The 11574-nt window shown below is 36.6% G+C and overlaps 1 protein-coding gene across 1 annotated transcript; it reads left to right on the top strand.

Moving 5' to 3' along the window:
- Window positions 1-1927: 1927 nt before the first annotated feature.
- LOC140973800 (uncharacterized) lies at window positions 1928-10985 on the top strand. The gene is made up of 5 exons (XM_073436865.1): window positions 1928-2317; window positions 8897-9158; window positions 9231-9427; window positions 10087-10274; window positions 10468-10985. Exons 1-5 carry the CDS (start codon window positions 2196-2198, stop codon window positions 10752-10754), a joined length of 1056 nt encoding a protein of 351 aa, XP_073292966.1. The 5' UTR covers window positions 1928-2195; the 3' UTR covers window positions 10755-10985.
- The last annotated feature ends 589 nt before the right edge of the window (window positions 10986-11574 follow it).

Raw genomic sequence — 11574 nt, 5'->3', positions numbered from 1 at the left:
AGTATCTGAAAATTTAGAAATGCGTCTTATGGATGTTGTTACAGCCTACTTATATGGATCACTTGATAGTAATATATATATGAAAATCCCTGAAGGATTTAAGATGCCTGAAGCACAAAGTTCAAAACCCAGAGAATGTTATTCTGTGAAATTACTAAGATCATTATATGGGTTGAAGCAATCCGGCAGAATGTGGTATAATAGGCTAAGTGATCACTTGATGAAAAAGGGATATGTAAATAATTCAATATGCCCTTGTGTTTTCATTAAGAAAACAACATCCGGATGCGTAATTATTGCTGTATATGTTGATGATTTAAACATCATTGGAACAAATAAGGAAATTCAAGAAGTTGTGTCATACTTGAAAGAAGAATTTGAAATGAAGGATCTTGGAAAAACCAAGTATTGTCTGGGTTTACAAATTGAACAAAAAGAATGTGGAATATTTGTTCACCAGACAAATTATACAGAAAAGATCCTTAAACGTTTTAATATGGACAAATCAAATCCTTTAAGTACTCCAATGGTTGTTAGATCATTAAACATAGAAAAGGATCCATTCCGTCCATGTGAAGATGATGAAGATATTCTTGGTCCAGAAGTACCATATCTAAGTGCTATCGGTGCCCTTATGTATCTTACAAATTGTACAAGGCCTGATATATCTTTTGCCGTAAATTTATTGGCAAGATTTAGCACATATCCAACAAAGAGACATTGGAACGGAATTAAACATATATTCCGTTATCTACGAGGAACGACAGACTTGGGACTTTTGTATTCAAAAGATGCTAATCCAAGTATAATTGGTTATGCCGATGCTGGATACTTATCTGATCCACACAAAGCACGTTCTCAAACTGGATATGTATTTACTCGTGGAGGCACTGCAATTTCTTGGCGTTCACAGAAACAAACACTTGTAACAACTTCATCAAATCATGCCGAGATTATTGCACTACATGAAGCAAGCCGTGAATGTGTGTGGTTAAAATCAATGACTCAACATATCCAAATCTCATGCGGATTATCATTCGACGAGAAGCCTGTGATACTATATGAAGATAATGCTGCATGTGTTGCTCAAATGAAAGAAGGATACATAAAAAGCGACAGAACTAAACATATTCCTCCTAAGTTCTTCGCATTCACCAAGGAGCTTGAGAAGAATAAATGTATTGATGTTCGTCACATTCAATCAAGTGAAAACTCATCAGATCTCTTCACAAAGGCACTTCCTACGACAATATTCAGAAAGCACATATATAATATTGGGATGCGCAATCTACGAAATTTGTGAAGAATTGTTCGTGTCAACATGAGGGGGAGTTTACGTGACTGCACTCTTTTTCCCTTACTATGGTTTTTATCCCAATGGGTTTTTCCTAGTAAGGTTTTTAACGAGGCAGTATAAAAACACGTAATGTATACAATCATTATGATCATCATCACAAGGGGGAGTGTTGAAAAATTATTTAAAAATGTGAAAAATATTTGTGTTGAAAATGTGAATGTTGAATGTTGAAAATTAGGTAAAATTAGGTGTTGAATATTGAAAATTAGTGTGTGATGATGTAGGTAATGATGTATTTTATTCTTGGATTATTTGTAAAAATTTTCTATAAATAGATCTCTCATTTGTGAAGAAAAACACAATTGAGTTGAGAGAAAAATATTATAAAGTGTGTAGTGTGATAATTTTAAGAGTTTGAGATTTTTACTTTTTACCGTAAATTTTTATTTTTTCACAACAAAATCTATATAATTGGGAGAGAGAATAATTCTTGAATTAATTTAGAAACCCTTGAACCGAGGTCTTTGGGCAATCGATATTAATTAATATTCATCGACCAATCAAAACACGCCAAAAGGCCAATTGTAATGTACTGCATTGGAAAGAAATGTAGAGGATCCAGTAGCAGCTGTCCTTCAATCTCCTGCACAGTACGCCTCTTTCTTCGTTGATATCACGTCCTTAGACACTCAAAAAACGGAGAAATTTGTAAGATAAACTTGGTCAATCCAAAATAAAAATGTCAGAGTAATCGAAAGATTCAATCTTGATGCAGTCTTGTTACAACCATATTGGGGCGTTGATCAATCACTATAAAATCTTTGTTTTTTTCTGTGGAAAAAGCTCATCTTTCGAAAGCCCGTTAGCGAATTAACTTTTTCATCTTTTGTTTCGGTTCATGTCGCTAAGGGTGTGCACGAATCTGATGGCACGACCTTCTTTTGCTATTTTCTTGGTATCCTTCTTGTGCTTTACAGGATTGCTCAGCGCAAGCCCCGGTGACGCTGATCCCATTTACCGGTTAGCTATAGAAAGATTGTATCAATAAGCTTCCATTTTTGTCTCTTAAAACTTGATTTTAGTTCATGTTTCGAATTGTGTACATATTCTTGGTTGGTGTACATAATTTATTTGTAGTATTGAATGTTTGTACTATTGAGTTTGCAGTAGAATCAGTGAATTAAGTGAAATAGTTTGTAATTATAAGAGTTACTGGAGCTCTCGAAGGTGGGGGCTATTTCTGGGTTAGCTTGCAGCAGATTGCTTTTGAAATTGCGGCTGTCTCGTTAGAGTAGTAAATTTGGAATTCTGGGAAGTAGAAATCTAATCATACTAGTTGGTGTGGCTGTTTCCTGCAAAGGTGTTTTTGGTGCACTCTTAAGATTGGAATTTTTTGAAGCAAGTCTTATATGAAGGTACAACAAATCCAAAAAAGTTAAAAATAATAGTAACTCATTATTTATAAAGCACATTTTCGATTATATGTGATGAAAGTCTCGTAAGATTTTTGGGTTCTATCTTACCATCTCAAGACACTCTACTTCCATAAAGTATGTACCTTTCCTTGTGATTAGGCTTTAGAATACCAGTATGTCTTAGTGCATCTTGCAATTATAGTAATTGTGGGTAGATGGAGTTGAAGAGAATTTGAATTAGCTTGTCAAGTAATAAAGACTTGTTTACAAAGCAGTGTCTTACTTCACAATGCCAGTTAAACTTTTCGATGGATTTTTGGGTTATTGACGAAGCATAAACCATACTTGACAAAAAAGTGCTTGTATAAAATTTACCTTTTTGAATAACATGGCCACATGCTCAAGTGTTTCGGGTAGTAAATTGACTGGTAATTTAGATCAGGGCATCTGCATTCCACTTCCTGGTGACCTACTCAAATCTTCTTTGATGAATTTTTGTTATGTCATAACATAGCCTTGTCTGCATTTTATACTTGATCTTTAAATAATCTTTCATTCCTTATAAATTTTCCACTCCTAAATTGATGAATTTTACCCTTTCTCTGCACTTTGTTGGGAACCGCATATGAGAGTGAAGGATGGAGTATTTTGATTGCCTCTTTTCCTGAAAAACAAATTCAGTCAAGAATACCTGTACAACTATGATTATGTAAAGGCCGATGGAATAAAAACGGAAAAACAGAGAGGCATAAACGCCTTCAATAAAATATTTATTCAAAGCTTCAAAGACTGAATGAATCGAAAAATTGAATTTACAATCTCAAAGTTCAGCAGAATATAAAGAATAGATCACACCTAATGATAAGATACCAATCTAATTTAAATAACAAGATAAAAACAAACTTTTTTTATTTATCCTAACAACCTTATTAACCTAATAACAACCTTATCAACCTAATATTCTTATCAACACTTATCAACACTCCCCCTCAAGCTGGAATGTACAAGTTATACATTCCTAGCTTGTCAACCATCTTTTCGAACAATGGCCTAAAAAGGCCTTTTGTTAGGATATCAACAGTTTGTTCCGAAGTTGGGGTATATGCTATGCTGATGGTTCCTTCATCTATCTTCTCTTTAATAAAGTGTCGATCAACTTCAACGTGTTTAGTTCGATCATGAAGCACTGGGTTGTGACATATGCTTATCGCAGCTTTGTTGTCGCAAAATAGTTTTAATGGCATACTTGCATTCATTTTCAGTTCTTCAAGTAACATTTTCAACCATAAAACTTCACATATACCATGAGCCACTGATCTTAACTCGGCTTCTGCGCTGCTCCTTGCTACCACTGATTGTTTTTTACTCTTCCAAGTTACCAAATTTCCCCAGACAAAGGAACAATACCCTGATGTAGATCTTCTATCACCCACTGATCCGGCCCAATCTGCATCAGTGAATATTTCAACATTTCTTGCTTCTGTTTTCTTGAAGAGAAGTCCCTTTCCCGGAGTCCCCTTAAGGTACCTTAAGATTCGATAGACGGCTGTCATGTGTTCTTCAGACGGGGCATGCATAAACTGGCTTACACAACTCACTGAAAAAGCTATGTCTGGTCTAGTATGAGCAAGATAAATTAGTCTCCCTACTAGGCGTTGATATCTTCCTTTCTCCACAGGGCAACCATTTTTTCTCAATTTCTGATTTGGATCCATGGGTGTGTCAGCTGGTTTACATCCTAGCATTCCAGTCTCATTCAAAAGATCAATCACATATTTCCGTTGAGATACCGAGATTCCAGATTTGTTTCTTGCCACTTCCATGCCAAGGAAGTACCTCAATTTTCCCAAATCTTTCATTTCAAACTCAGCTGCAAGTTTCAGTTTCAGCCTTTCCATTTCATGTAGATCATCTCCGGTAAGAACAATATCATCCACATAAACAATAAGAATCGTTATTTTTCCATCTTTGTGTCTGTAAAATAGGGTATGATCAGTATGAGCCTGTAGAAATTCAAGTTTTAGAATCACTTTGGTGAACTTATCAAACCAGGCTCGTGGAGATTGCTTCAGACCATAGAGTGACTTTTTTAACCTGCAAACTTTACCACTCTTCCTTTCTTCATCAAACCCAGGAGGTAGATCCATGTATACCTCTTCTTCTAGATCCCCATTCAAAAAAGCATTCTTTACGTCCAGTTGATATAGAGGCCAATCTAGATTTGTTGCCAAGGATAATAAAACTCGTATTGTATTGATTTTTGCAACTGGTGCAAAGGTTTCTTGATAATCTACACCATAGGTTTGTGTGTATCCCTTTGCAACCAATCTTGCTTTGTAACGTTCAACTGAGCCATTAGCCTTGTATTTAATCGTGAAAACCCACCTACAACCAACATGGATTTTGTCCTTGGGTTGTTGAACAATGTCCCAAGTTTCATTCATTTCCAGTGCCCGCATTTCTTCAAGGACAGCTTGTTTCCATCTGAAATCGTTCCAAGCTTCTTGGATTGTGGTTGGAACCTTTGTACTTGACAGATTAGAGATTAGTGCCTGAACCGAAGCTGATAGATGTTCATATGCCACATACTTAGCCACTGGATATTGTGTGCAAGATCTGGTTCCCTTTCGTAATGCAATAGGGACATCCAAATCTGGACATGAGATATCATGCTGTGGATCATCTAAAGTATCAGCCGACCGAACCTCCGAGTTGGAGACTTGGCTGCCAAGAATCTTTGGTTCTACCACGGTATCTGGATGTTTCTTTCGTGAAAAATGTAAAGGAAACGGCTGTAGTAATTCTCCCCCTGCCGTTGACAGATTTGGAGTAGGAAGATTCCAATGATACTCCAAAGTATTGGGAAGGACTGGTTCTGAATTTGTGTGCTCTGTATTATGGAAAGGGGTAGATTGTGCTTTTGGAAAGAATGCTTGTGTCTCGAAGAAGGTAACATCCCGAGAAATAAAATATCTTTTTGTATCAACTGAATAACACCGATAACCTTTTTGGGTCGAAGAGTATCCCAGAAATATGCATTTATGAGATCGAGGATCTAATTTACTCCTATTTTGATCATGGATATGTACAAAGGCGGTGCATCCAAATACTCTAAGTTCTAAGGAAGATGACAGCCTATGTTCTGGATAGGATTGATGAAGACGATCAAGGGGGGATTGAAACTCTAAGACACGGGAAGGCATTCTATTTATCAAATAACATGCTGTTAGAATGGCATCCCCCCAAAAATATTTAGGAACATGTGATGTGAATAAGAGAGCACGCGCTACTTCCAATAAGTGACGATTTTTCCTTTCTGAAATTCCGTTCTGTTGAGGTGTATTAACACAAGAACTTTGGTGAATGAGACCATTCTCACTTAAAAATTTGTTAAGCACAGAGTTGAAAAATTCAGTTCCATTATCTGTACGCAATATATGAATATTAGCATCAAATTGCGTTTTGATCATGGAATAAAAGTTTCGAAAGGTTTGTTCAACCTCCGATTTTTCCCTTAAAAGATACACCCAACAGACACGAGTATGATCATCAGTAAAAGTGATAAACCATCGCTGATTGGAAGTAGTAGGTACTCGAGAAGGTCCCCAAATATCACTATGAATTAGAGCAAACGGTTTAGATGATTTATATGAATGAGGAGGAAAAGGAACACGCGTATGTTTTGCCAATTGACAAATTTCACATTGAAACGAGTCATTATTTCGAAATAAATAAGGAAATAACCGTCTTAAATACAAGAAATTTGGATGTCCTAATCTGGAATGCAACAATAATATGTATTGTTTGCGAGAAAGAGGAGAATTCCCAACTGCTGTTTGAACATGGTGACTCACGATAGATTCATCCCGAAAGTAGTAGAGACCCGAGTTTGCATTAGCACTGCCAATCCTCTTCCCCGAGGTTAGGTCCTGAAAAATACAAGTAGATGATGTGAAATTAACACTACAATTCAAATCCTTTGTAAGTTTGCTGATGGACAACAAATTGCAGGTCAAGTTAGGAACATGCAAAACATCCTTAAGAACAATCGAATGGTTGAGTAAAATAGTTCCTACACCATGCACATGAGTATATGATCCATCGGCAATTTTAACCTTTTGGTGACTTGTACTGGGAATATATGATAAAAACAAACTCTTACTGGAAGACATATGGTCCGACGCCCCAGAATCTATGATCCAAGTCTCACCTTTTGTAGTTAGGTCACTGAGCGCTGTGAATTTGGTACCTTTCTCAGCCAAGTTGGAACATCCAGTAGCATCAGAGAAGGATTTACAGAGTTGCTCCATTTGTGTCTTCGAGAAGCCTGCTGTAGATTGGTTCTCATCTACATCCGAGTTGGCTGAAGCTTGAAGTCCCCTTTTTTCTCGGTTTTTGACTTTGTTTGGGACCCAATTCGCCGGTTTACCGTGTATTTTCCAGCAAGTTTCAACAGTATGATATGGTTTTTCACAATGTTCACACCACGGTTTGCCATTCTTCATATTAGGATTAATACGATTTTCTGAAGTGCGTGTGGCGAGGGCCGAATTTTCTGTGAAAGGTAATGTCTGAAGCATCACCCTTTTCCGGTTCTCCTCTCTACGAACCTCTGCAAAAACCTCATCGATAGATGGTAACGGCTTCATTCCTAAAATACGCCCACGAACCTCGTCTAAACTTCGATCCAGCCCAGCGAGAAGGTCATAAACTCGTTCCTTTGCTACCATCTCGCGATACAAGATCCCATCGGCTGGATCTTTCCATTCACAGACAGTGAATAGATCCATTTCATGCCACAATTTTTTGAGTGTGTTGAAGTATTGAGTGACAGCACCATCTCCTTGCTTCAAGTTTCGAATCTGATTACGTATTTCAAACACTTGAGAGGAGTCTTCAAGGTCAGAGTACGCCAAAGTCACAGCATCCCAAATATCCTTAGCAGTGAGATGGAAGAGGTATATTTCACTGATACTTTCTTCCATCGAATTGATAAGCCACGTCATTACCATTGAATTTTGAGTATCCCAATTTTGATAGGTGGGATCCGTGGCAGAAGCTGGTGAAATGGACCCATCAAGATACCCAATTCTCCCTTTGCCTCGAATCACCAATTGAACGGAACGAGACCATTGAAGAAAGTTTTTTCCGTTTAGTTTGTGATTCGTAATTTGAAGAGGTGCAGATTCAAGGGTATGAGGGGGAGGAATTGTGTTTGGTCCAGAGATCGTGGAAGAACTTTCCGATCTGGATGCGTCATGGCTCCCAGAATATGCCGTTTTAACCATCGGTAGAAGCCTTCAATTGTGCTCTGATACCATAAAGGCCGATGGAATAAAAACGGAAAAACAGAGAGGCATAAACGCCTTCAATAAAATATTTATTCAAAGCTTCAAAGACTGAATGAATCGAAAAATTGAATTTACAATCTCAAAGTTCAGCAGAATATAAAGAATAGATCACACATAATGATAAGATACCAATCTAATTTAAATAACAAGATAAAAACAAACTTTTTTTATTTATCCTAACAACCTTATTAACCTAATAACAACCTCATCAACCTAATATTCTTATCAACATTATGTTTATTGACACTCACCTTTGCTCAAGGCACAACCATGCACCTAGGCGTGGCTTACATGTTCTAAGTGCACCTTAAATGTTGGAGTTGCGAGCTAAGGTGAAAAGCATTAAAACTGACATTTAGGAGTGAATTCACATGGATTCAGTAATTTTTCATCTAAATAAATTATATAGGACTATAATAGACTTCCGAAGAAGTTTCAAAAAGAACTCCTTGTGTTCAGCTTGTGCTTTGTGGTTGTGTTGTTATGCTCAAGATATCCATGAATACATAGGAGAATTTCTAACCAGATCAAAACTGCTGCATGGTATTTTATATTCAGTTCACATTGTGGCCTGTTCTTGCATTTCGATTGATCACTTTTGGGTTTCAGTCTTGAATTTTTAGGCTTAGGTACAAATGACTTAATACACTTATGTTTATGATACTAAATAGATAATCTAGAGCCTAAAACATTTAATTCTTACTTTGCATTCAGAATTAGGAATATCAAGAGCTTGTGCACCCAGCATGTGTTTGCATATTGACATCCGTTGTTCTTTATATAGCTTCTTGGAGCCATGCCTTTTAATTCTTTAAGTTGAATTGAACTTCTAGGGAATGTGTTGAGAAATGTGAGAAGACTGGATGCGTGGGGGAGAAATGCTTTCAACACTGTAATTTTTCCTCTGATGGAAACAGTACTGATGGCCCATGGTATCTGCAGGAGCCACTTTATGTACAGTGGAAGCAATGGGACTGCCTTGGTGACTGCCGTTACCACTGCATGCTCTCTAGAGAAGAAGAGAGACAGAAACTTGGATACAAGCCTGCTAAGTACCATCGGAAATGGCCATTTCGGCGTATTTATGGAATTCAGGTAAATTTGTACCCCTTTTTAAGCTCCCATTACCCTCTATTTCTAGCTGATCTATTGTCTATATATGATCAGGAACCAGTTTCTATGGCTCTCTCTGCTCTTAATCTTGCTGTGCAGTTCCATGGATGGGTGTCCTTTTTTATCCTTGTAAATTACAAACTAGCATTCAGGCCAAACAAGACCACTTACTATGAATATACAGGCTTGTGGCATATTTACGCCATTATTGCAATGAATGCCTGGTTTTGGAGTGCAGTTTTCCACACTAGGTGAGCAGCATCTTTTCCTCTGTTCGTTTCTTGTTATCATGTTAACTAAGGACGAGTTTTAATTTTAAAGGGATTTTTATCTCTGAATGCATGACAAATTTGGCGAGGCAAGAATAATTTCCTTAAGCATTATTTACTTTTGAACCAGTGTAGATTAGTTATATATATGGAGGTTGATGTAAACATTTATCAAGAAGTTAGAATCTAATTAAGTTCAAGCGTCCAATTAACTTTATGTATTAAATTCTGCAAGAGATAAATTAATTTTATAATGAACCGTAAATTTTTTGTGGAAAAAAAACAGTGGACTGGATTATAGTTTTTGGTGAACATAATGGAAAATTTAAATAACATTAACAAAAAAAAAGCAGTGGACGAGTTAATGTTTTACCACCACAATAATGTTGGCGAATCTTTCATAAACAACCGCAAAAAATTAAGAATAATTTCTCTCCTGCTTGAAATCATGAATTAAAATAAAATATCTCTCGGTGAATTTTTTTAAACATTTTCGGGATCTTTTTCAAGAACTTCATGCAGTGTAGTTCAGGCAAGTGTTTTCTAAGTGATTTAGGGGAAGTTGCAACTCATTCGCAGTCTTGTTCTTGATACTTTTTGGTTTGCTTATTTATGTTTAAATAACATCAAACCATATGCAGAGATGTAGATTTGACAGAGAAGCTTGACTACTCGTCTGCGGTGGCTTTACTTGGATACTCCCTTTTTCTAGCCATAATAAGAGCTTTCAGTATGAGAGTGGAGGCTGCCAGAGTCATGGTCGCGGCTCCTGTTTTTGCTTTTGTGACAACCCATATCTTATATCTAAATTTTTATCAGTTTGACTTAGGTATGCCCACTTCAACATATCATGCATTGTTGATACTAGTTTTCCATGCATATTGTGCATGTACATCGCCATTTTCTTGATGGATGTTAGAGATTATAAATACCTTAACTCATTCCACCCCATACCACTAATTCTCTGGATTTGCTTTTGATTCCAAGTTGTGATTTAATGTAAATAAACACTTGCTTTGCAGGATTGAACATGATAGTTTGTGTGGCTATGGCCGTGCTTCAGCTCGTTGTGTGGGCTATCTGGGCCAGCACTACTCGTCACCCCTCACGTTGGAAGATGTGGGTTGTCGTGTTTGGAGGTGCCCTCGCCGTGATGTTAGAGATGTACGACTTTCCCCCATACGCAGGACTCGTGGATGCTCATGCTATCTGGCATGCAACCATGATACCACTGACTTATTTGTGGTGGAGTTTTGTTAGGGATGACAGCGAGTTCCAAACCTTGGTTCTTACCAAGAAAACAAGATAACATTCCGAGTTGTTCTATAAACTGTATCAACTCATTTTCGACACTATCTTTGTCCATTTATTTAGAAGTTTTTGAATTTTTTTTTTTTTTTGCTCGTGTCCATGAGATCGTTTCCTTGGAACGATCGGCGATGCGGGTTGCTCTTGGTTTATGAGTAGATTGAACTTTGATTGTGGAACAAAGTTGTTTGTGTCTAAGGATTTTCTATAATGTAATGTTCTCTTCAGGTTCTGTGAGAAAAGCATAATGCTGAGATATTTAAATTGCAACTCACTGGAAAACATTTTCACACAAAGTAATTAAAATTACCAAACCGATTATTCCCTAAATTTTCAAACGAATAATATTAAATATCAAAATTATTGAGAAAAAAATAAACAAAATATTATAAAGATGTTAATTAGGTGGCACTGCCAGTCTGTGGGGGTGACTGCCCACGGATTGTACCACGTCCCAAATTAGAGTAAAATTATAATTTAATGCGGTTCTGTAGGGGGCAGGGTACAAGTATTTAATGCTGCTGTCAGTGTTCAACACGTGTGCTTACATACTTATCAAACAGTCTAATTATCATACTATTTTATATTATAAACATTAAATTTTTGTGACATATTCGTACGACAATATTAATCTTTTGTTTTTTTGATCTCTATATTATATTATTATTATTTTCAAAAATTATATTATATATTATTATATATATTACGATTATTATAGTTTAAATGATTAATAGAAAATGTTAAATGTGTGTGTGTGTGTGTGTGTGTGTGTGTGTGTGTGTATATATATATTCTATTGTTAAATGTGTGTGTGTGTGTGT

This window comes from Primulina huaijiensis, chromosome 3, assembly GCF_012295235.1.
Source record: "Primulina huaijiensis isolate GDHJ02 chromosome 3, ASM1229523v2, whole genome shotgun sequence".
NCBI lineage: Eukaryota > Viridiplantae > Streptophyta > Magnoliopsida > Lamiales > Gesneriaceae > Primulina > Primulina huaijiensis.
Note: the sequence above shows the minus strand (reverse complement) of the source record. Positions and strands in the feature narration are given on the sequence as shown.